This window comes from Gopherus flavomarginatus, chromosome 1, assembly GCF_025201925.1.
Source record: "Gopherus flavomarginatus isolate rGopFla2 chromosome 1, rGopFla2.mat.asm, whole genome shotgun sequence".
Classification (NCBI taxonomy): domain Eukaryota; kingdom Metazoa; phylum Chordata; order Testudines; family Testudinidae; genus Gopherus; species Gopherus flavomarginatus.
In genome coordinates this window covers 284,968,592-284,991,443 of record NC_066617.1, presented here as the reverse complement: position 1 = coordinate 284,991,443, position 22,852 = coordinate 284,968,592, and the positions used below count along the sequence as shown (strand labels likewise).

At 40.6% G+C, this 22,852-nt stretch overlaps 2 protein-coding genes across 2 annotated transcripts in view; one reads left to right on the top strand and one right to left on the bottom strand.

The window, feature by feature from the left end:
- The window catches only part of LOC127048929 (uncharacterized), a 172,733-nt gene extending 161,890 nt beyond the window's left edge, over positions 1-10,843 (top strand). Inside the window, exon 2 of the mRNA XM_050949039.1 lies at positions 10,621-10,843. Coding sequence (XP_050804996.1) covers positions 10,621-10,738 — 118 coding nt within the window. The 3' untranslated portion in view covers positions 10,739-10,843. The remainder of the gene's footprint in view (positions 1-10,620) is intronic.
- Positions 1-11,106, bottom strand: part of LOC127049304 (uncharacterized) — a 214,602-nt gene extending 203,496 nt beyond the window's left edge. Inside the window, exon 1 of the mRNA XM_050949954.1 lies at positions 10,825-11,106. Coding sequence (XP_050805911.1) covers positions 10,825-10,833 — 9 coding nt within the window. The 5' untranslated portion in view covers positions 10,834-11,106. The remainder of the gene's footprint in view (positions 1-10,824) is intronic.
- Positions 11,107-22,852: the final 11,746 nt, after the last annotated feature.

The window sequence follows — 22,852 nt, the reverse complement described above, 5'->3', positions numbered from 1 at the left end:
CCTATTGTGGTTTTAAGATCCTGGGCATGAGTCATAGTCTCATGTGCTCTTGAGTCACCTATTGCACAGGACTATGTCCAGGCATGTCTCTGGGCTTACCTTCAGTTTTTCCCCTGTGCCCCCTCCCCTGTGACAGAGGGAGCCTATCAGGATTACTGGTGGGAAACTGCCCAAGTTTGCCTTTAAAACCAGACATTTTTGAAACACACCTCAGAAAGGTTCCTGCATTGCTGCCTGGTCTGATCAGCCAGGGGTTCTGGGGGGTCCTTTCTCCGCTCTCGTTTTATTTTTGAGCGTACCCCCGTTTTTGAAACCCCCCCCACGAAGAACGAATTGCTACCTGAGAGATCTCCTGATTATTGAGACTGTACCGAACCCTCCTTGCCTCTTCTGATGTTGTTGCTGCTTCTGCCTTTGCTGCTGCCTTGGGGACTGGTAAGAATCCCTCTGTAAAACTTTCTATACTTTTATTTTATTATTTTAGCTGCTGGCTCTGTTTCCCCAGCACACAGACTCAAGCTAAACCTTGGTCTGTGTCTTAAAACCTCTCTTAAACTACAGGGCTCTTTGCCACTGCTAAGCTCTGCTCCTGTGGGCTTTGCCTTGGGGCTCTCTGCTTTCAGCTGTATCCACCGCTGTAGCCACCATCCCTTGGCTTCCTTGGGAGCTGGGTCCTGGATACATACCACTCTGCCCTCTGTAACCTCCCCATAGCATAAGGTGCACCATAGGTCTTGTTTTTTTTTTTATTTAATAAGTCATAGTTTGTTAAGATTGTAGAGCTTGTAAGTTTCTGTGATATTTGTTGTGTTGCCTAATTGTTGGTTAAGATAAGTTTAGAAAATCATTGCCTGGTTGTATCTGTAGCTGCTTGTCATTTTATATAAGTTTGATTAAGTTAGGGGATAGATAAGGTTTTTACTATTTGAATTTGTCTTCCCACTGCCCCAATCCCCCCCTCCCGAGCTCCCCAGTCACTCATTGCAGTCTCTCTGCTGTTTAAACTTGCAGCCTGTCTGCTCTCTGTGTCTCCCTGAGTTTAAATCTCCCTCTGTAGCGCCTCTATCTTTGGTTTCTGCTCCACCACGTGCTCCTCTTCCCCCATCCCCTAACCTCATTCCTCTACCACTGCCTTTCTCTCTCTCCCTCTCTCTTTTAATCCCTTCCCCCACGTGTTCACCCCGCTCCTACTGCTGCCAAACCTCAATTGTATTACTGAAGTCTAGCATAAAACCCCATTGGTTACCCTTTTTCTCTCTCACACACCTCACATTTTATATTTACACCACTGTGACACATTTTTACCTAGAGTTGTTGATTATTTAACACATTTTACCCATAACTGTTAGTTGGTTATATGCTGCTGTGACACACCCTTTACCTAGAAATTGTTAGCTACCTGTTACATTTATACTTCAGTGTTAGTTGGTTACCAACTGTATTGTACCCCACTGTATTGTACCCCACTATTGAAACCCCCTATACTATACTAAAAGAACTCCCTCCCCAATTGCCTACCTTAACAAACCCCATACCCCTCACTATTAAATTTTCCCTGTTTTTGCATTTTCTTAATAAAGTTTATTTTGCACCCCACCTGTGTGGTAATTGCTCCCCAAGATCCCATATACCTGCAGGCAGGGACACTATGAATTTCTATTCAAGACATCCTCAGTTGTCTTCTATTTCTAGTTCCTTGTGCTGTAGTATGTATTGTCATGTATGGTATCTTTTCTGGGTCCATTCTTCATTCATGTCCAAACCATCACAGTCATTTTTCTTGAATCTTGGGTAACAGTGTTTTATTTGCCCTAGCCTTATTTCTTCATATTTTCTAAAGCCTAGATACTGTCAGCATTCCCCTCAGCCAGTTCATTTCTTCAGCTGAGATCTTAAATTCATTAGCTTTCCTCATATTTCAGCTTTTTCAACCAATACAGCAGTATCCACAAGATACTCATATACACTTTTATTGTTATTGAAATGCCTTTAGCCTTCCAGATCTTGTAGAGTTTTATAAATGCAGTAATGGATATTCTGATTCTTCTTTTTAGGTAAACTTCACAACTCTCATTCTTTGACACTAGTCCTCCAGGGCGGCACTTTTTTCCCCCAATAATTCCAGTTGTTTCTCTTTTATGTTAATCTTTACTATTTTTGCTTGTCTTCCAAATGCCATAATTTTTGTTTTCTCTGTGCTGAATTTTCTGCTTTCTCAGTCTACCATTTCAGTTATTCTCTGCAAATCATTATGCAGTGTCCTACCACATAATATGGCTCCTCCTATTTCATATCTCAGTGCTACAGCTACTCCTGCTTCCAATAGGAAGTTGGACAAATCTGGTAATTAGTGTGCATCCTTGTCTCACTCCTATGGTTGTCCTGAATCATTTCAGCTTCTTGTCTACTCTCATTGCTTACTTCATTTAAAATTCAAATACAAGAGAGATTAAACATCTTTCTAATGGTTATCTTTATTGGCAAAGACAAGATATGCTAGCATTGACATGTCCCTTACTTAGAGGTGTGCAAAAAAACAAATTTTTGTTTTCAACCATTAATACATGGCTGAATGTGCTTCTGAATTTATGCTAATAGTATTCTGAGTGAGCAATAGTCTTTACCATTCACTATCATTCAGTTAAATCATTTCTCAGTTATAAATCCCAATTAAGTGTTTTGATTAGCCTTCAGTTCACATCTACCTGGATTTCCATGGGAGCTGAGTAAGGATATAAATAAATCATAGGAGGAAGCAACTGGACCCTGGAAAAACATTTGACAAGATGCTAAGAGAAAATAAAATATCTATTTGAGGTGAAAAGACTCTCCAATTGTTCAGTTAGAGGGGAGGAAGATGTTTGACTTTTTTATGCCAATGGAAGAGGCTATATAGCAAGTACACAAACAGTGCAGACTTCTGCCTGTCTTGGGTAATCATGTGACCCCCATTTTTCATAATATCTGAGCACTTCCTCTGTCAAGCAGTGTAGCAGATGTCTGATATGCTGCAGTTTGGCTTTACACTGGAAGAGAAATTAGTGATGTGGAGTCTGGTTATATATTAAGTGTAACTTTTTTTATTTACTCACATGCAGCATTCTTGAACAGAAGTGTCATAAAACAGCATGCAGGACAGTCTTTTATTTCAGGAATCTTATCGCATCACCAATATACAGTTCCCAGGGAGTAATTCTGCCCCAGTAATTGACTCCAGAGACTAAGGCAGAAAGCAAGGTCTCCTACTTACTATGTTCTGGGCAAAGGAGCTGTGTATAACCCCAAACTAACACCATCAGACATCAGAACATTTGTTTGCACGCTAATATAAAGCCTTGGAAGACTACAATTAATAGTGTCATTTTGTGATACCTGCGTTTAGTTAGATTATAAGTCCCTCTGGGCAGGGACAGTCTTTGTGTTATGTATTTGCACATTATTTCCCTAGGTGCTACCTTAGCAAACGATAGTATCTATCCTCACAAGACCCTTGTGAAATAAGAGAGGGTTTTTTACCACCGTTTGTACAGATGGAGAACTGAGGCACAGAGTCACAGATATCAGTGGAAACTAGGTGCATAAATGCTTTTGAGTATCTGGGCCAGAGAGAATAAGTAACTTGTCTAAGGTCAAACAAGTAGCCTATGGGAGAACAGGGAACTGAACCTGGGTTTTCTGTGCTATAGGCTAAGGCCAATCCTTTCTCTGCATGCACCCTAGAGGATCAGTGAGAGGCCAGGACCAACTACACAAAGACCTGGTGCTTCTGCTCTGGCTCTGTATCTACAGAGGTACCTGATCCCTGGTAATATGGTTGTCAGGGCCTCTGTAGCTGACAGCTGTCTCTGCGACTCTTTTGACAGGGGATTCCTAATGAAAGATTGATAAGGAGAGATAAGAGAGGAGATAAGAGTGAAGAAACTCAATTTAGGTTGCATTACACTTCTGCTCTGAGATCTGTTGAGTGCAAGTGCTTTGTCTCCCCAGCCCTAACCCTCTCCTATTCTGTGGGACTGAAAGAAAGGGAGAGACAATGCCATGGTGGTGGCTGGATCCACTTTTTGTATAGGAGAGGGAGTTCTGTGCAGAGGTTTACCTCCGCAAGCAGTTCTCAGAGAAACCATAAATGATAGCCTCACAAGTCATGATGCAAGGTCTCATTAGGGCAGAGAGTCCCTGCTGAAATAGCTGGCTTCTTTAAATTACTGCTTACTAGGTTTCCCAGGTCAGAAGTGTCCCAGAAGGCACTACCCCATATGACTGCAGAAATTATTGAGAACCCATAATATTTTGCCATAGGAGCCAGCTGTGCAGTGATTGGCAGACCTGCTGAAACCCTGCAGTAGATCTGCTGGGACATGAGCAAAGATAAGAGTAAATGATAGGGGCAGAACAATCCTTGTATAGAGGTGAGGGTGCAGTGGTGCAAGTAGAATTAATTTCTTACCAGTACACTGCTTTCATGGGAGGGACACAAAGGGGGAGCACCAGCTAAAGTGGGGGGGGGCATGTGACTTTCCCACGGGACACCCTGTGTGACTCCTCTCAGTCCCTTCCCTAACTCAGGGCCCCTGCACTCTCCCTCTCCCCTTCCAATGATCAATCCCACGTTACTTGAGTGGCGAGGGGCTCTGTCCTCCTCCCGCTGCATCAGAGAGTTCTGAACTGCAGGGCTCTCTGGAACCATAATGGCAAAAGGAGCAGAACATGGGGCCACTGGCAGCTCCTCTGACATGGCTATATTGTCCCCAGCCCTGCCCTCTGCCATGTCCTCCAGTGGGGTGCTGTACAGACCTCAGACAGGAGACACAGTTGCACTGAAGGGCTGGGGGCAGGGCTGGGGTTGGTACAGCCATGCTGTAGGAGCAGCTGGCATGGGGCTGCCCAGCAGTTCTGCTCCTCCTGTGTCTTCCTGGTACAGAGTACTGGCTATAAATATCTTACTAGTACAGCATACCATACCGCACCATGATATTGCACCATTGTGAAGGTGTGATACTTACAGAATTAATCCAAAGATTTTCCATGAAGCTGTGAGTTATATTTCAGCATTTAGGCTCAGATCGAGACTTGTTTTATTAAATAGTTATCTCTATATATTTTCAATTTGTTTATTCTAATGAAACAGGCATTCATGTACCAAATATTTGAATAATCAACGATTCTAGAGAAAAGCATGTTCCAACACTTACCAGCTGATGATATTCATGGTTTGTTTGCTTCAGTTTACTGTGACAGCCCTGCCAAAACATAATGTTGCTCCTCTAGTACTTAGGGGAACTATACAGGTGCTGACACATTCTACTTACATATGTTCTCTTCCCCCAAAAGTGCCAGTTTAACCTCCTCCAAATGATTTTTCTGCTTTATTAGGTACTGCCTCTACTCTGCTTGTGTCAGCATTTTCCTCTTAATTATGTTGAGCTAGATCAGATATGGACATCTGTGCAGTCTTAAGCATTATGTGAAGAATTATTTCTGGAATAGATTTCCTTATGCATGGCTTAAAACTAAGCTATTATACTACTGGTGTTCTACGCTGCAGCAATTTTGATCAATTCTGTCTTCAGTTGTAAATGTTGGAGAGAATATGGATGTTGTACAAAGAGTCAAATGATAACAGCTGTGGACAAACTGTACAGCTGGCAAACTTTAACTCTTATCATAGATGTACAATGCAACTGACAAGAGTAGTTCATTCTTGTCTTGATTGCTTTTCTTAACAGTGCAGTTACATACTGTGATTGAGTTTTCAATGCCTTTTTATATATTCTCTTAAAAAATCTCTCAATCTCTCATTAATATTGAAGAAGTTGGGGAAAAGGGAAGGGTTTTAGCAGTTGACCTCTAAACCAGGCAGGGCCATTCTTCAAAAGGAAACTCTGAGATCTGGCAAAAAGATCCTCTGTCTTCCTCCTTATGAATACAGAATGTTCACAGCTCCATTCGCCACACGGGGTGACTGAGGAACAGAGTTACTGGGACAGATCCTTTTTCTTGTACAAACTGGCACATTGTTATAGTTATATGGATTTTATTCTAAATGGAGTTCTGGCCCAAAGAATTTAAGTGACTTGGCAAAGGTTATACAGGAAGTTTGTGACAGACCTGAAAATAAAGCTTTGATTTGTCAATCATAGACATTGTCTAGAATAGAGATCGGCAACCTTTGTCACGCGGCCCTCCAGGGTTTGTTTACCTGCCGCATCCACAAGTTTGGCTAATCGCAACTCCCACTGGCCGTGGTTCACCCCTCCAGGCCAATGGGGGCTGAGGGAAGTGGCGCAGGCCAAGGGATATGCTGGCTGCAGCTTCAGCTAACCGCGGCCAGTAGAAGCCACGATCGGCCGAAGCTGTGGACGCAGCAGGTAAACAAACCAGTCCAGCCCACCAGGGAGCTTACTCTGGCATGCCACATAACAAAGGTTCCTGATCCCTGTCCTAGGTGGTCTCCCACCCAAATTTAATCAGCCTAGTAGAAATTTTCCTTAAAAAATAAAGGATTAATCTTGACACCAGTCTGCTTGCATGTCAAAGGTTGCGATCCCTCACCTAGGAAATCCAGGTGCTGTAGGCAGCCCTTTTTCAGGGTAGCTAAAATAACTCAGTGAGGAGCCTGCAATTGCCCTGTTGTAGGCTTTCTTGCTTCTGGCTCTAGAAGAAAGTGAATCACAGGAAAGTCACTGATGACGTGAGGAGTATGTAGGAAGTATGGCCTCTCTACACTTCCTGGAGAACCTATTCTATAGCACACCACCCTTGCAAGCAGACTTCGCTTTTATTAGACAACTATGTTTTCTGTTATAAACTGAATCTTACAAACAAACCAACCAACAATTTATAGAAAATTGGATTTGCTCACTTGAGAAAAAATATTTCAATATATGCACAAAACCTCAAACTATGCTGGGTTTCCAAATCTCTACTTTCAGTACCGTCATGCTTTATGCAATTCAATTCATAAATGGACCCTTGAAAGAAATGTACTTCTTCTACCCAACTCCCCCACCAAACATTTACCTATTTAACCATCTCATCTTAATTTTTTCTGAATCCAGTTGTTATAAAAAATATGTACATGCTAATCACCCATCAAAACCAAAACCAAAAGAATCTAAGCAGTAATATATTAGCTCATTCATTGCAAAATACATAAAAGACATAAAAGAATATATTACTTAGTAAAACTGGGAAGTAGACTGACATTAAAAAGAAGGCTACTATAAGTGTCATGCACCTGCACAATGAGGCAAAGAACTCCTACAGTAGATACATCAGATACTTTTACCAGCTGTGCACACTTCATATTCCAAACCTGATTCCTAATGAAATGTAACTGATCTTGCACAAATGAGTATCAGACCTATGGCCAGTAGGCAGAAAATGTGGAAAAGAACACCAATGTTCATGTGCCTTTATAATAGATTCTTCTTGATGTTAGTGCTGGCACAGCAGTCAGACTAATATCCAAAGAAAAGATTTTTTTTTGAGTTTCCAGTAGGATAAAATGTGCAATATGCAACAGTTGAACTTCTCCATTATTCACAATTACAAGAATTCAGCTGACTTTTTAGTACTGGCTGGCTGTCACTTATTATCTTACCTGTATGACTATTCCACTATCAAAACCATTTTTTCTTTTTTTTTTAATCCATAGTAAATGAACACAAAGAAGGCTAGTTTCAGTTAAGTGAGTCCTAGACACCAGCCAAGCAAGAAAATAACAGCACAATAGCCAATACCTTGATATTAGCTCATTAAGCTGGGGTTGCTATTCCAGTTATCCCACATATGTTCAATATTCTTCAACCAAGTTAGAAGTGCTGAATAAGTAATTTCAAATGTCTGTGCCTTGAGGTCAGCTTAACAAACTGGAACTTCTGAGGTGGTGACCCCAGAGGGACAGTCTTTGACATCAACCCAACAAACTAGAGGAGCTGAGACAGTAAACTCACACAAGCCTGTGTCTTGACATCAGGCAAACAAGCTAGATCTGTAGAGCAAATGACTCCACAGAAGCATTTGCTTTCATGTCATACCATCAGTACAGAGCAGCTAAGCTGGCATCTGAGCCCTGTGCCTTAATTACAGCAATTATGCTACAACTGCTGAGTCAACTTAGTGCCATGAACCCAGCAAGTGACAATTGCTAAGCCAGTCAACTCAAGTAGCTTGTGCCATGATATCAGCCTAGGAAGCTAAAACCACATTGGGTAATCGACTGGTTCGATAGAATGTCAGATCTTTTAACAGCGAAAAGTTCAAGTATAAATGTTTGTAGATATGCCCAGAAATACTACTTGTAGGAGTGTCAGCTTTTGAACTGATGAGCATATGTAAGCCGGGGAATGGTCCGGCTATTGTGGGGAACTTTCCTGGCTTCTGCACTACCCGGGAGAAGTGGGCTAGCGAAAGGATCTGAGTCCTCGCTCCTACTTCCTTTACCCAGAGGCCTCTCTGCCATTGAGGACTCCCCTTCCACTTTTCTGTCTGGCAGAGTCCTTGTAACCCCAATAAGGGTGGGCCCAGGATGTCTAGGAGGCTCGACCCCTGACCCTGCTGTGGTCACATAGGACAGAGGCTAGGGTGTCCCCACTCTCTCTACATTGGGCACCTCCTTGACCCACTGATTAGTCCATGCAATTTAAAGCAAATACAAGTTGTTTACTTAATCATGAATTTAGAGAAAAGAATAAGGAAAAATGGGAAAAAGTTAAAAGAAAACACATCATTCTGCTCTGTAGCAGGGAACATTACAAATAGTGTCTCTGGAAATCAAGGCACTTTGCAGTCTGTTCCTTGTAGGTTCCAGGTCTCCTTCTCAGGTCCTGGCTGTGCTGCAGGGATGCTGTGGGTTGGACACTTGCAATGGTGGTGGCCGCACACCTCCGGGCTTTGGGTGGTGGGACCCTTCTTCCCAACGTCAGCCCCCCATTGGGTTAAGATCCCCCTCCCAGCCTGGCCTGCAAGGACCCTTGGCTGGGAGTGTTTTTTTTCACCGGGTTCTTTGCCCAGGGTCCCCCCTTGGCTGGCCCCAGTTGCTCACTACACCTGGCTCTGTGGCTGCAGCTCTGCTCCCAGCACAGGTTCTGCTCTCTTCCTGGGCTGTGACTCTGGCTCTGTGGCTTTTCTGGTCCCTCTGGATCTGGCACAGCTCTGCTCCCCAGATCAGCTTGGGCCCCTGCTTTCTCCTTAGCTTGGCCCCACTCTGTCTGACCCAGGCAATTCCAGCTCATGCGGAGTATAGGACCCACCCTGGCCTCTTGACTCCCTAATTAGCCTGCCCGTCCTGTCAATCGGGCTGACCTGGAGCATTGGCCTATCCCCATTGTTCCCGGGGACTGTGAGTCTCAGGATCCTGATTTCCCATCGACCCCTCCTCTTTCAGTGCTGGGAGCTAGCAACCAAAACACCCCCACTGAATGTTAGTAAGGAGGCAACAGTCCCCTTACACATAGCTTGTCAAACACTTACAATCATCATTTTTGATAGGAAATGCCTTATAGACTCATAGACTCATAGACTCTAGGACTGGAAGGGACCTCGAGAGGTCATTGAGTCCAGTCCCCTGCTCTCATGGCAGGACTAAATACTGTCTAGACCATCCCTAATAGATATTTATCTAACCTACTCTTAAATATCTCCAGAGATGGAGATTCCACAACTTCCCTAGGCAATCTATTCCAGTGTTTAACTACCCTGACAGTTAGGAACTTTTTCCTAATGTCCAACCTGAATCTCCCTTGCTGCAGTTTAAGTCCATTGCTTCTTGTTCTACCATTGGAGGCTAAGGTGAACAAGTTTTCTCCTTCCTCCTTGATGATACCCTTTTAGATACCTGAAAACTGCTATCATGTCCCCTCTCAGTCTTCTCTTTTCCAAACTAAACAAACCCAGTTCCTTCAGCCTTCCTTCATAGGTCATGTTCTCAAGACCTTTAATCATTCTTATTGCTCTTCTCTGGACCCTCTCCAATTTTTCCACATCTTTCTTGAAATGCGGTGCCCAGAACTGGACACAATACTCCAGTTGAGGCCTAACCAGCGCAGAGTAAAGCGGAAGAATGACTTCTCGTGTCTTGTTTACAACACACCTGTTAATGCATCCCAGAATCACGTTTGCTTTTTTTGCAACAGTATCACACTGTTGACTCATATTAAGCTTGTGGTCTACTATGACCCCTAGATCTCTTTCTGCCATACTCCTTCTTAGACAGTCTCTTCCCATTCTGTATGTGTGAAACTGATTGTTCCTTCCTAAGTGGAGCACTTTGCATTTATCTTTATTGAACTTCATCCTGTTTACCTCAGATCATTTCTCCAATTTGTCCAGATCATTTTGAATTTTGACCCTGTCCTCCAAAGCAGTTGCAATCCCTCCCAGTATGGTATCGTCTGCAAACTTAATAAGCGTACTTTCTATGCCAACATCTAAATTGTTGATGAAGATATTGAACAGAGCCGGTCCCAAAACAGACCCCTGAGGAACCCCACTTTTTATACCTTTCCAGCAGGATTGGGAGCCATTAATAACTACTCTCTGAGTACAGTTATCTAGCCAGTTATGCACACACCTTATAGTAGCCCCACCTAAATTGTACTTTCCTAGTTTATCTATAAGAATATCATGCGAGACCGTATCAAATGCCTTACTAAAGTCTAGCTATATCACATCCACTGCTTCTCCCTTATCCACAAGGCTCGTTATCCTATCAAAGAATGTTATCAGATTAGTTTGACATGATTTGTTCTTTACAAATCCATGCTGGCTATTCCCTATCACCTTACCACCTTCCAAGTGTTTGCAGATGATTTCTTTAATTACCTGTTCCATTATCTTCCCTGGCACAGAAGTTAAACTAACTGATCTGTAGTTTCCTGGGTTGTTTTTATTTCCCTTTTTATAGATGGGCACTATATTTGCCCCCTTCCAGTCTTCTGGAATCTCCCCCGTCTCCTATGATTTCCCAAAGATAATAGCTAGAGGCTCAGATACCTCCTCTATTAACTCCTTGAGTATTCTAGGATGCATTTCATCAGGCCCTGGTGACTTGCAGGCATCTAACTTTTCTAAGTGATTTTTTACTTGCTCTTTTTTTATTTTATCTTTTAATCCTCTTCCCGTAAGCATTCACTATACTAGACATTCCTTTAGACTTCTCAGTGAAGACCGAAACAAAGAAGTCATTAAGCATCTCTGCCATTTCCAAGTCTCCTGTTACTGTTTCCCCCTCCTCACTGAGCAGTGGGCCTACCCTGTCCTTGGTCTTCCTCTTGTTTCTAATGTATTGATAAAAAGTCTTCTTGTTTCCCTTTATTCCCATAGCTAGTTTGAGCTCATTTTGTGCCTTTGCCTTTCTAATCTTGCCTCTGCATTCCTGTGTTATTTGCCTATATTCGTCCTTTGTGATCTGACCTAGTTTCCATTTTTATATGACGCCTTTTTATTTTGTAGGTCACGCAAGATCTTGCGGTTAAGCCAAGGTGGTCTTTTGCCACATTTTCTATCTTTCCTAACCATCGGAATAGCTTGCTTTTGGGCCCTTAATAGCATCCCTTTGAAAAACTGTCAACTCTCCTCAGTTGTTTTGCCCCTCAGTCTTGATTCCCATGGGACCTTACCTATCAGCTCTCTGAGCTTACCAAAATCCACCTTCCTGAAATCCATTGTCTCTATTTTGCTGTACTCCCTTCTACCCTTCCTTAGAATTGCAAACTCTATGATTTCATGATCACTTTCACCCAAGCTTCCTTTTACTTTCAAATTCTCAACGAGTTCCTCCCTATTTGTTAAAATCAAGTCTAGAACAGCTTCCCCCCTAGTAGCTTTTTCAACTTTCTGAAATAAAAAGTTGTCTGCGATGCAGTCCAGGAACTTATTGGATAGTCTGTGCCCTGCGGTGTTATTTTTCCAACATATATCTGGATAGTTGAAGTCCCCCATCACCACCAAATCTTGGGCTTTGGATGATTTTGTTAGTTGTTTGAAAAAGGCTCATCCACCTCTTCTACCTGATTAGGTGGCCTGTAGTAGACTCCCAGCACGACATCATCTGTGTTTTTTACCCCTTTTAGCCTAACCCAGAGACTCTCAACACTTCCATCTCCTATGTCCACCTCCACCTTGTTGATTTTTTGTGTGTGTGTCCATATGTGTGTGTGTCTGTTTGAAATTATTTTGGTCAAAAATTTTCACTTTTTGAAAAAATTCTAAACAAAAAAAATAGATATTCTTTTCTATCACCTGTTAATTTTTTTCTTCACTTTTTTTTCCCAGTGAGGAAGAGGTCCACCGCACCAATTTTGAACTGTTTTTTATATAGATTTGGTTTCAGAATGCTTTATGTGAAAAAAGTCTCTGTTCAATATTGCCAATAAAACTTTTTGTGAAAGATGCTTCTCCCCCTAACAAAAAAACCAGCAACAACAAGAGGCCGTCTGAAGAGACTGGGATCTTTACAGGTCTGCTGCATCTTAGGCGCATTTAGCATGCGCAATTTCAGCTTTATGCGGTCGGCAAAAACAAGAAAAAAAAAGAAGAGAAAAACAACAATTTAAATATTGTTTCTATAGTGCGGGCAATTCCACCCGCCAGTATGTTCAATGTAATTTTGACTATACACGATTTTCGCTTTAGGCCCTGACTGCAGAACGTAACCCCAGTGTAAGACGAGACAGACCTGAGCTGTCGCAATATAGGCTCATGCTCTTAGATTCAGAACTTCCCCCCTTTCAGTCCCTACTGCTGATAATGTGCAGGGGTACACAACAAACCATAACAAACCATGTTATCACATTTTGCACTTCATTTCATAACAATTTTTTAAATCTTTTACTGTGTGTGATGTCTCTTTCCTTCCTCCCACTCTTCAGAAAAATAGCTAGTTTTTTGGGTTTTGTTGTTGTTGTTAATTCATCACTGGTGTGAGTTACTCAAACATATCCAAGATAAAACCCTTATGCCTCTTGGTTTTCTCTACTGTACTGATAAAATGTGTATCAGTTTACAGGCTCCTTATCAGTGATAATCATGTAAATATTTAATTGCACTTTATGCACAAAGGAAACCTAGTCAAGTACACTGCAATGTGAACAAAGTCAATCCAAGTCAAGTTATTTCAAAAGATCAAGTCACACATAAATGGCAAAAACTGTTCACATACATCTATAAATATGTATAATAAACGAGATACTTATGCTTATTCCTGACTGAGACCATCACAACAGGAGACAGTTAACTAGAATCCAGTAGCCAAGGGGTCAGCAACCTCTGGCATGCAGCTCGCTAGGGTAAGCACAGTGGTGGACTGGGTCAGTTTGTTTACCTGCTGCGTCGGCAGGTTGGGCTGATCGCGGCTCCCAGTGGCCACGGTTCACCATCCCAGGCTAATGAGGACGACGGGAAGCCTTGGCCAGTACGTCCCTCGCCTGCAGTGCTTCCCGCCATCCCCATTGGCCTGGGACAGTGAACTCCCCATTGGCCACAGGAGCCATGGTAGGCTGAATGTGGAGAAGCGGCAGGTAAACAAACTGACTTGTCCCTCCAGGATGCTTACCCTGGCGAGCCGCATGCCAAAGGTTGCCGACCCCTGGCTTAGGAGGAATACTGGAGGATAAGGATTTGAAAGAGGGGAATTATTTGGCAATGGGTCTAATCAAAGAGATCTAGGACAATGAGGCAGCTATGTGGTGGTTAAAGCTGCAAGAGGCAGCTGCCTTAAGATGCTTCAAGGTGAATGATTACAGGAGCACTGCTGCAACATTTTAGTCACTCTGCAGGGCAGCTATTCCAGCTTATAGCTTTGACCTGTTGAGCTGCTATCTGCTCTTTGCTCCAGACAGCCATGTATTCAAAAATGCTGTTATGTCCCCAGGCACTGCTTCAAAAGTGCATATGATTAGAGGGCATTATTCTGAAGTTCACTGTAAGTTTCAGTATCATCCAACTTATACTGTGTGTTGTTATGTCCTTGTTTACACCAACAATCCAGGATTTTTTACAACATTGACTTGGCTACAGAGGCCTGTAGTTTTTGTTTGTTTGGTTGGTTGGTTGTTTTAGTTTTTTTTTCCCCTTTCCTCTAGCCTACAAATGATATTTTCATCTTTTATCAGTCTCTTTTTAAATGGCCTGTCACTTCAAGTGACTGAATTCTAGAGTTTAAGGTTTAATTCCACTCTTTTGCCAAGGCGGATCTTCATTCATCTATCATGTTGGCTTCAGATGCTGCCTGCTGGACAGATGACACAGCTACTGATGACTGTCGTTTTCTTGGTGTTAAATGAAAGGGCTGGGAGAAACAGTTATTTCTCAAACATGCTTATTCTTCAGCATAATGACTTTCTCTTATGAAGCAACCAGAGTTTGGGATAAGATAAATGTTCAACTGACATGTGATTTGATAGAGACTAACCAGCATATATCTGTAAAGGAAACCTGTGGTCTTGGTTCTTTCCCTTACGTCACTGTAAACGTGAAAGCAATGGACTTGCATTAGTTTAAAAATTGTATAAGTAAGGAGAAGGCTTTGTTTCTAATTTTATAATTTCTTGAAGAAATCATCAAAATCATGGGAAGAAGGGCAGTGAGCTGCTAGAGATACATTGTCTAGATTTTCCAAAAGGTTTTGATATGGTCCCTATAAGAAGCTATTAGGAAAACTAAGTAGCCAGTATCAAAGGGGTAGCCGTGTTAGTCTGGATCTGTAAAAAACAACAGAGTCCTATGGCACGTTGTAGACTAACAGACGTATTGAAGCATGAGCTTTTGTGGGTGAATACCCACTTCGTTGGATGCATGTAAGTAGTCAGGTAAAGCAAAGTTTTGCATTAGATTAAAAAATCATTGAGGTAAGAATGAATGATTAGTTCTCAACATGTAAGGACTTTCATAGTGATGTGTCACTAGGGCGAGTTTTGTTTTATTATGTTTATTGATGGATTTAGATTGTGGGGGAGGAGCAGTCATGAGGCAAATTTAAAAAATGTCCTAACACTCTAGTCAATAGTTCTCATCCATACTGCTAGGGTTTAAATTAACTATAACCACTCAGGAAGCTGACTTATGTATCAAGCCTTATGTTTCAGAGGAAAAAAGCAACCAATAACTGACTCAAGTGAGGAAGAAACCTTCCACATAGTAGTAATTATTCTTTATGGGGGATTTATATTTTTCTTTGAAGTTGCTGTTATAGTCCAATGTCCAAGACAGTATATACATATGGAAATTCCTATGGTCTTAATTTAATACTTAAATATTGTTACACAAATATCAGCCTTGTTTTTTCCTCCTGCTTGCACAGTGTCACTATACATAACCACTTACGTCAAACTACTCCCTTCTTTTCACAACTATTATTCACTTACTCTCCTCCCATCCTAACTGCCACTTTAGCGCTACCTCCCGCTTTTCGAACAACCATCTCCTTGTGCTTCCTTCCCCATGGCAGGCCAGAGTAAAAATCTATTGAAAAAAACTGAGAGGGAAGGAATTGAGTGCTCAAAGGAGAAGTATCAATAATTTTAATGATGACTAAGGCCCAGATCCTGAAAGATATTTAGGTGCTTACTTCAATGCGTATTAGATGCCTAAATAGCTGTACAAATATTTTATAGGGCTTTCTTTCAAAAGTTACTCCCCATGGATTTTAGGAAAACTTCTAAAGAGAAGAATAAGGTAATTCTTAATTCACTCCAACTCAAGCTCTCTGACAGTCTTTGAAATTAAAACTATGAGCCACCTTTTAGTTTAACCTAAGACATTAAAATAAAATGTAAATACAAATCAGGATGTTAAAACAAAATTTATAAAATAAATTGTGCAAACTAGTACACCCTCTCTGCAGAGTTGGTAAGCTCTTTTTGTATTTGCTCTTCATTTTTCATTGACAATGTCACTCTGTACTGAGGACTCATAGACTTTAGGGTCAGAAGGGACCAATGTGATCATCTAGTCTGACCTCCTGCACAAAGCAGGCCACAGAACCCTACCCATCCACTTCTATAACAAACCCCTAACCTATGTGCGAGTTATTTAAGTCTTCAAATTGTGGTTTGAAGACCTCAAGCTACAGAGAATCCACCAGCAAGTGACCCTTACCCCACGCTGTAGAGGAAGGCGAAAAACCTCCAGGGCCTCTGCCAATCTGCCCCAGAGGAAAATTCCTTCCCGACCCTAAATATGGCAATCAGCTAAACCCTGAGCATGTGGGCAAAACTCACCAGCCAGCACTCAGGAAAGAATTCTCTGCAGTAACTCAGATCCCATCCCATCCAACATCCCATCACCGACCACTGGGCATACTCATCTGCTGATAATCAAAGAACAGTTGCCAAAATTAAGCTATCCCACCATACCATCCCTTCCATAAACTTATCAAGCTTAGTCTGAAAGCCAGATATGTCTTTTGCCCCCACTACTCGCCTTCGAAGGCCGTTCCAGAACTTCACTCCTCTAATGGTTAGAAACCTTCATCTAATTTCAAGTCTAAACTTCCTAGTATCCAGTTTATACCCATTTGTTCTTGTGTCTACATTGATACTAAGCTTAAATAATTCCTCTCCCTCCCTAATATTAATCCCTCTGATATATTTATAGAGAGCAAGCATATCCCCCCTCAGCCTTCTTTTGGCTAGACTAAACAAGCCAGGCTCTTTGAGTCTCCTTTCATGTGACAGGTTTTCCATTCCTCAGATCATCCTAGTAGCCCGTCTCTGAACCTGTTCCAGTTTGAAAATAAGATATGTGAGGAGGGGAGGAATGGCTTTGAGGCAGTTTTGTTGGAGGAAAAAAATACAAGATTCACCATCATGAGCCAGTTGCCTTTAACTTACGTAGTATAAACTCCTCAAGCAGACTGCTTTTGAAGTCGGCACCAGTGCTCAAGAAGATTTAGAGATTTTCAGCTCTGCTGTTTTTTCAAGATAATTCGAGTTGCGTATATTTGTTTTTTCTCCTCATTCAACTTGCCTTTAATGGCAAATTAAAACTGGCCTCTGCTATATTTAAAATACAAAAGAAAAGCAATATTGCTGAAATTTTATGTCTTCTAAAGTGGGGCTAACTTTGTATGGTTTGCACTGCAACATTACACATTTTAGGAAGAAACAGCTAATTTTGTATTTCTGTCCATTGGAATGTGGAATTCAGAAAATAACAATGCAGGACAGGGAGATGGAGAAATTATCTGATGCAGCAATAGTGATGGATTTCACATGAAAATTAGAGAAATCAACTACTTGGTTTGGAGAGATAGTGGAGACAGAGTCCCTGGATATTCCTACATTCTTAGTTTTAACTAGATTTATGTGTGTCGGTCTTACTACAGAAAACCTTGGTTTTATTGGTTAGAGGTGAGACTTGTCTGTAGCAGATGATCAGATTTAGGACACTTGTATACAAAATAGTTCAGTACTAGATGAAGAGGAAGGAATATATAGGAGAGAGAAAGAACATGTGAAATGGTGTATGTCCTAAGAGGGACTTATAAAACAGGGAGGGAATTATTAAATAGATCCTGAAATCTGAACTGTATGAAGATGAGGTTAGTGGGTGTGTCCTGCTTGATATAAATTAGAAGGTTGAAAGTGGCATTTTGTCCTTACTGCAGCCTTAAGAGCTGAACTTAAGGAAGTCATAAAAGAGGGAGTTGCAATCGTCAGGTTAGAGAAGATGAAGGTAATGGTAAGATTTAGCAGAGGTGGAATTCAATTTTGGCAATACTGCAGAGGTCATAATAGGTAGATTTGTAGACTCAGAAGATTTGGAAACATAAAGGGAGGCAAATGTAAGAAAGAGTGGAGGGGTAGAGGGGGAACAGGTGGAGTAGTGAATTAAAGATCTTGTTTCCTAAGAGAAATATAATATATGTGTATCATGTATTTGAATAAAAGTAACTAGAATGAAGTTAAATACTTCCTTTCCAAGAAAGGACAAGTAGTCAAAGAATTATTAAAGGTGCAAAAAAGATATGCAATGTTCAGTATCATCAATATAAAAAAGGGATTTAAATTTCAAGTTGAAGATTAAAGTCTTGATTTTTAAGAACGGCAAACACTTACAACTCCCATTAACGTCAAATGAAGTTGTAGATGCTCACTATTTCTGAAAATCAAGCACTAAATGAAAAAGGTGGAGAAATTAGATAGAAAAGAACAATGGGCTAATTACTGAACCTTGTGAATATTCATAGAGGAAGAGTCTTGGCTCAAGGAAAGAGTCATAACCAGAGATAGATTAATTATTGGATTCTTAATGTCTCTGTCTGCTCACTTTCAGGCAATGCTATATCTAATACATTTTTAAAGATCTTACATGTGTACTGGTGAATCTCAGATGATGAGATTCATTAGCCATGACACATACTATCCTGCATTTTGTATTCTTTGTATTTTTAAAACAGTACAAGCAGTAACTTATTGACACAAGGTTTACTAATTTGCATTAATTAATAAATTACACATTTCCAGAATATTTGTAGTATCAGAGCATATTTCAGTTCTCACACAATTTGAAAGATTTCCATAAATAACTAATGTGATAGTGTCTTGTTAGTACTGCATTAATGCTTACTGGGTCATGTACAGAATACACTATACATAATTCTGAACTCAAGAAGGGAGCTGTTGTTTTCAGCTTTAATCCACAGGTTTCGAAACAGCAATTAGACATTCATGCAGAGCTGCTAATAATTATCTTTGTAATTTGTTGCTGTTTCTTCATTTTTTAACACCATTACAGTTTTTGAAAAATAACTTTTTATAAATAGTGCTGGACACATCATGCTAAATTTAAGAAACAGATAATCCACTAATTAGAAGTGATAAATGCACCCCTAATAGAATTAATCAGAACAAAGGAACTATAGTGGCAGGTGGTTGCAATCATGCAAACTGTCCACAACATCCTCTCACCTGGAGTGCCCACAGGCTAAGTTGTTGTTATGAGGGGAAAAAATTGTGTGTTTATGCTGACGGAGAGAATTAGAGAGAAGAAAGTGTGGGTTTGGAAAAGATAACTTGAGTTAAAAAGGAGCTGTGGCTGGGTGTTGTAAGGGTATTCTGGGATTAGACTTTGAAAGATGGAAGAGAGGTGGACTTGGTAATCAGTAAAAGGAGAAGGATCATGGTATACTCTGGAGAGAGAAGAAGTAAGATGAGGGTGAAACAAATGGAGCAAGAGAAGGATAAAAGAAATCTCAAATTTCAGCTAAGTTTCTATTAACTTTGGCTAACGTCAATAGTTTTGGATGCTTATCCAATCACTAGAAACAACCTTAATTTTACTATATTTTCACTAGGAGACATTAACAGAGCAAACCAAGCCACAATTGTGCAGTGAGATTCCATAGAGGTGTGAGGATCCAAAAAGGAGATCAAGATTAGGACTTATGATTGCTTCTTTTTAAAGACAATATTTTCTACTAAAATATCTGTCTTAGGGTATGCTGTAAAATAATACTTAGAATTTGTATAATGTTACATTTTCAAAGTTGCATAAAATATTAATTAATCCCTGCAATAACCTTGTGAGATACTGTAAGTGGTAGTGTCCCCATTCTATATCAAGAAGAAAATGAGACCTATATATTGAATGATTTGGCAAAGGCCATTCAATGAGTAAGCATCAACACAAATCTTAGAACGCAGGAGTTTCTTGGCTCCAAGACTCATGCTGAGCTCCTTTGACCCCATGATATTTTAGAACACAGTCTTGATCAAGTCAGAAAAGTGTTTGTTGGGTTGGTTGGAAGCTGGGATGAATTAACTGGTAAAATAGAATTACTATAGAATACTTTTCCATTTTGTTGCAATCAGAAGAAAAGAAAGAACTTAGTTTTACTGTACTCCCAGATCCAACTAATGCACAGCACCAGCAATTACATAACTAAAATCAAATTTGACATGTTAACATTTTAATTACTAATATTGTTGTGTGTTGTTGGGTGAATACAAGCTAATTTTGGCTCAGAGATGAGCTGGGAAGTAGATGGAGTTAGTGGAGAGTTTGTCCCCTCCTGCCTTCTTGTTGATCCCTGGTACAAGGATATTGCCTGGTATGTGTGAAGAAGGTGGCATGAGTTGAGTTTTGGCTAACATACCTGTGGATTCCCATTCTTTCAAATATCTAAATGTTCATGTAAATTTAATCATAGCTAAATCTCCTGGGTTACTAATATCTGGTAGTTTGTCTTCAGTCTTTACTACCTTATCTTTGTGGGAAAACAGCTATGTATTGCGTGTCTGTAATTACATTGAGACTGCTGCTGTTCCCGTAATAGTCAATAGGAATTATATTATTTATTCCAAAGGGGTCAGGGTAACATCCCTATAATGGATTTCATCTGGATTCCAGAGTTCCCTTCTATTATCAAAAAGCTTTGGCTTCTTGGCTGCCTTCAAATGACAACAATGACTGCAAACATGACATATTGCATTCCCAAAGTGTACTGTTACCTGTTACATATGAACTGTCATTCCCTTCAGTCACATGCCTACATATTACTGAATAGCTTTTTTTAAATTTAGTGTCAAAGGAGTGTGAGTCTGGCTCAGACAGGTAATAAACTGGACTATTTTACTTCTAAGAACAGGTTAATAATAGACTATTGTTATCTCTTATGTACATTCTTTATTCTCTGTATCTCCTCCCTATCCCCTGCCTCCTTTCCTTCTCTCCTTCAATTTACACAACACAACACACACATTCTTTTTTCCTGGCTTTTTTTCTTTTCTCCTTCAGCCTTCCCTTCTCCTGATTCACTTTCAATACTAATCAGCTGACCTAATCAAACCATATGGATAAAAACAAGAGACAGCAATAGATAGCACACTTTAGAGGGAAAAAACATTGCTTCTATATATTGTTTGTTTCTTATATTTAACTAAAAAAGTAATAATACCTCTGGTAGAAAAGCAAAATTCATATTAAATGTATCAAACATCCCTCAGAATGTATTGAAGCAGTAATACATACTTAACAAGAAGCTAGGATAACTGTCAGCTTCTCTCAGAAGGTAATAAAGAAAGCTCCACTAAAAATAAAAAGATCATCTGATAGAGCTTCAAAAATGTTTCCTCCTGGAACTAACTCATAGCAATTGAAATAATAGAGGGAAAGTACTTTCAAATTCAATGTGTGACGTTTTCATTGATCCAGAAACATAAGAGGTAACCTCCCCAACCCCCATGACTGGAGTACAGTGATGAGGGGAAAAAAGTTTGTAAAATTGTTGTTTTCAAACATATAGATGGAAAAATCCTTCAGAGTATAGTTTCTAAAGAAAAAAGCACAGTCTTAAACATGGGGAGTTTTTAAGATAACTAAGTGCCATTTTTTTATTTGATGTCAATTTAATCTCTAAATTCGCATTTTCATTTTAGTTTTTTTTCTTATTTGGGGGGTTTAAAGGACAGACCAAAAATATGTCTTTCTTGATCTTCTCTTGCAATACCTTATTCCATCATTTGCCTACTGCACAGCAGAACAGAATGTCTCTTCTCTCTTAAAATTATGCCCTTCAGTACGCCGAAACGTAGCCCAGTGCATATGCCTACTGCATAGCAGAAGCTCACGTCCTCAGAAAAGTTGATGAAGCCATGGCAATGTGGAATGATCTGTATGCTGTGTGTGCCAGTCACAGAGAGGTGCATGGCAAGGCAAGCCAAGCCACCCGAAACTGATGAGGAATCCTGGTTTGTACTCACGGTACAGCCAGACACTTCCATTTAATGAATCAGACCTCTCCCTCCGTCAATAAAATTATGAGATTTAAAAGAAAAAAAAATCACTTCGGTCTGCTTTCAGTTTGTTTGATTTGTTTGGTTGAATTTGAGCCTTTTTAGGGGGATGAGGTCTCTCTCTAATGTGTATGCAATCATTTCAGTTGAAAATTCAACGTTTATTTGCACATCCTACATTAGAATCCATATTGTTCTGATAGGGACCCTTCACAAAATTAGGGGAATTAACACTTTCTCCCTGTCAGGACCTCCTTTCTTGCCCCAAACGCTCTCTTACCTCCCATAATCTATCATAGTCTCTTGCCCACCAACATTTACTCTATTTTCCCTCTTATTCTCCATCTGTCTTCCACATTACCCTGCACCAAATAATAGAGCCTGGGAGATTGTCCTCACAGAATATGGCAATCTGCTTTCAGTCCTATGGGAGATGATGGGACAAAGGAGCCTTCCTGCTATCTTCAAAGGGTGTAAGGAAATGGCAGCAATATTAGTTGAGGATAACCTGGCTGAAAGTAACTCACAATGACAGCTATTTCAAATAAGGACCAAGTTTGAGAGAAACTGGCAGATCATGCAAAAGTTTTTAACAACCTGAAACTCTCCTACTCTCTTCCCCAAATAAGGACATTTATTGTGGTCCTTATGATAAAATCATATGAGCTGGAACCCCAGAGGCAGATGTGTTACTAGAGAGAAGAGATGGGTAAGGCAGCAATCCCACATTGGCCTTTGCTTTCATGGCAGCTTTGCAACACAGGGTTTGGTGAAACAGAGTCTGGTACCCTGTTAAAAAGTGCTATAGGGTTGAGGTGGGTAAGCATAGACCTCTGAGACTTCTGCCATAATATCAGCCCTGCAGCTGGGTATAGGTGAGTGAGGAATGGACCTCCCTGAGGCCAATTCCCTGACATCAGCCCCATATGGGTGTGGAAGTAAGTAAGACCGTGTTGATGGGAAAATTACTCCAAATCATAGCAGTCCATAAGAAAAGCTGATCCTCTTAACACCATTTCAGATAGAAATGGACAAGAAGTGGGATTATATGGTGAGCAGCCAAAAAGATCTGGAAGGCTCTAATTGCAACAACACTTTTTATGAGAGACAACTAT